Source organism: Arvicanthis niloticus, chromosome 18, assembly GCF_011762505.2.
Source record: "Arvicanthis niloticus isolate mArvNil1 chromosome 18, mArvNil1.pat.X, whole genome shotgun sequence".
In the NCBI taxonomy this organism is placed as follows: Eukaryota; Metazoa; Chordata; class Mammalia; order Rodentia; family Muridae; genus Arvicanthis; species Arvicanthis niloticus.
In genome coordinates, this window is record NC_047675.1 from 25,452,574 (window position 1) to 25,455,220 (window position 2,647).

Consider the following 2,647-nt stretch of genomic DNA (forward strand, 5'->3'; position numbering starts at 1 on the left):
AAGTCCATGGTCCAGTGAAAGCTGGAGGCCCCAGTGTGGCGGAATTCATGGGTGGGGAAGTAGGAGTGGGAGGGTGGGTGGAGGCACATCCTCATAGAAGCAGGAGGAGGGGGGATGAGATGGGGGTTGCTGGGTGGTAGGGAAATGGTGAAAGGAGATTACATTTGAAGTGTAAATAAAATATCTAATAAAAAAAACTTTTAAAAAAAGAATGTTCTAGATTTACTGGTTTGTTATGATACCCATAGGCTTCTACAGTATTCGTCTTGCATTTTTTGTTTTTTTAAACAATAACAATTTATTAAACCAATACTTAAAATGAAAATGACATTGAAAAGATCAGGAAGAGTAAAAAGGCTATTTCTCATGGGAGGGGAAGGCTGGCTGTGGGGCTGGGACTGCTGCTGGATCAAAATCATGGGCTGATCATGAGGGGCAGGAGCAGCAGCTCAGATTTGGGATAGACTAAAATTGATGAACAGACGTCCTAGGGCCATTCTGTAAATAAGCAGGCCCACTGTAGGTAACAGGCGATAATTGAAAGATACAGTCTATCTACAGACAAGATGAGACACGGGTTCCACAGCTGCTGTCAGCTGTGCTGGCCAGACTGCTGCTGCCATATCTAGCTGTAGCTACACACGTGTCACAGAAACTTCTGGTGGCTTTTGTACTCTCTAGCTCTGGTGCACAAGTTTGTTCTGGCTCCAGAGTGGCTGGTTTGCCTATAGATTTACAATATTTAAATTCTGGATCTGAGGACAACACTTCCTCATCTTTGGCCTCTAACTCCTTGGCCTGTTCTTCATGCAACTGAGTCAGGAGCTTATCGATGCGGGCAATAAGATCAGAGTGTGGCATGTGAACACTCAAGTAGGCCCTCAAGTATTCCAGAGGAAACAGGTCTGAGGACTCATAAAAGTCCTCGGGGTTCTTGTCCATCCATGTTTCCAGGAAGCTACAGAGGGTGTTCTTTACTTGTTCATCCTCTTCAGAATCAGGGCAAAAGTATGCATACCTAGAGAAGACCAGACAGAATGTTACATGTAATCTCCCAGGCAACATGTCTAATACTGGCAAATCTGGTTGCTCTCAGAATTCTTAGTTTACCTGTACACAGTAGGTGCTTTCAATATATCTGTGCCTAAGTGGAGCACAACCATCTCTATCCAGACTTCTCAGTGGTCACAGGGTCCCTTGGATTATCTTTTATGAATCTCCACTTTGGATACATCTCTATTAGGTACTCCAAATAATTCTAGAACCTCCTTTACACATGAGAGAAGTGCATTCACCAAACCCTCACAAATATTGAATGAGGGATAGAGTGCTTTTTCAAGATACAGTGCCCATCCTTTAGAGACTCAGCTTTTGACAGACCAGTCCCTTAGACCAAGCCTGAGGGGAGCATTTTCTTATTTCATGCTGCTGGGTCCTGACAATTCTCTATACAATAAATGAGAGAGAGAGAGAGAGAGAGAGAGAGAGAGAGAGAGAGAGAGAGAGAGAGAGAACCAGAACCAAAAATAGGATCTGAGAACTATGGGCTTTAGAGATGGACACTCAGGATGGACACTCACCTCATGAACAGCAGGTCTAGCACCGTTACGGGGGTGAGAAATCTTCTGTATGTGGACAGAAAGTTAGGAACAAAGGAAGGGTCCCCTTCCTGTAGAGATGGCACCAGGTAGTTCACCTGCTTTACTACCGTCTGTGCACTGATGCGTGACTCTCTACTGTGGTGGACTGGCTCTCTCAAGTCCTGTGGTGGAGAAGCCTTCTCACTCTGAGGAAAGATACACGTCAAAGGTTCAAATGAGCACAGGTCTACAATATTCTATTAGTTATTCTCATTCCAAATTTTTCTGAAATATTACTCTAGGAAACACAGAGAACAAAACCAAAAAAAAAAAAAAAAAAAAAAAAAAAAAAAAAAAAAAACCACAAATAAAATCAACAACAAGAAGAAAAACAAGTGGTTACCTGTTCTGTGTGGTCCTGGCCTTGGCTGCCCTTGCTCAATTTTTTTCCCTTTCGGGAAAATGGCCACAGGTGTTGAAGGCAAGAGTGAAACCTGTGCCTCCAGACACCACCATGGCCTTTCCTGTTGTCTTTCTTGAGGCCTGAGCCTCCAGTAGTCTTAACACAAGAGAACATCCTGCCTTCTCTAGTGTCTCTGACAAGTGAGTCTGTTGAGCTGCCTCTAAGCAGTGAGTTCTATGGTTACCAATGGTTACCAAGGTTTTGCATTGTTAGGTCACTATACAGAGGGTGGTCTCATTACAGTCCCTTCTTCAACAGGGCTTTCTTTAAAGGGCCCTAGGTGCCCTCTCACTTCCCAGGTGCAGAAATCAACACAGGTAAACTTGTGCTGCCCATTCCACAGAGGTATCTGTATATAGACAGCACCTCAGCTTCGCAATCTGAGTCTCCACAGTTGAACTGCATCTGTAACTCTAATTATAAACTCAGCCCTAATTAGCCTAATCTACCATAACCCTAGCTATGTTTCCTTGCTTTTATGTGACCTGATATGTGTTCTGTGTGGAATCAGAGCTCATGCAGACCTGTGACAGCCACCAACCCCACAATATAAGTGGTCCTGCCTAAAAAATATCTTTACCAGAATCAGTTTTCACCCCCGTGA

The 2,647-nt window shown here is 43.9% G+C and overlaps 1 protein-coding gene across 1 annotated transcript; it reads right to left on the reverse strand.

The window, feature by feature from the left end:
- Positions 1-285: 285 nt before the first annotated feature.
- Positions 286-2,206, reverse strand: LOC117723485 (ral guanine nucleotide dissociation stimulator-like 3). The gene is made up of 3 exons (XM_034523094.2): positions 1,984-2,206; positions 1,581-1,786; positions 286-1,018 (listed from the first exon to the last, which is right to left on the reverse strand). Exons 1-3 carry the CDS (start codon positions 2,155-2,157, stop codon positions 556-558), a joined length of 843 nt encoding a protein of 280 aa, XP_034378985.1. The 5' UTR covers positions 2,158-2,206; the 3' UTR covers positions 286-555.
- Between the last annotated feature and the right edge of the window lie 441 nt (positions 2,207-2,647).

Coding starts and splice junctions, on each gene's coding strand:
- LOC117723485 (XM_034523094.2), bottom strand. CDS start 2,157: ATGTTCTCTTGTGTTAAGACTACTGGAGGCTCAGGCCTCAAGAAAGAC. Junction 1,787..1,983: donor GCCAGGACCACACAGAACAG/GTAACCACTTGT, acceptor ATCTTTCCTCAG/AGTGAGAAGGCTTCTCCACC. Junction 1,019..1,580: donor CTAGACCTGCTGTTCATGAG/GTGAGTGTCCAT, acceptor GGTCTTCTCTAG/GTATGCATACTTTTGCCCTG.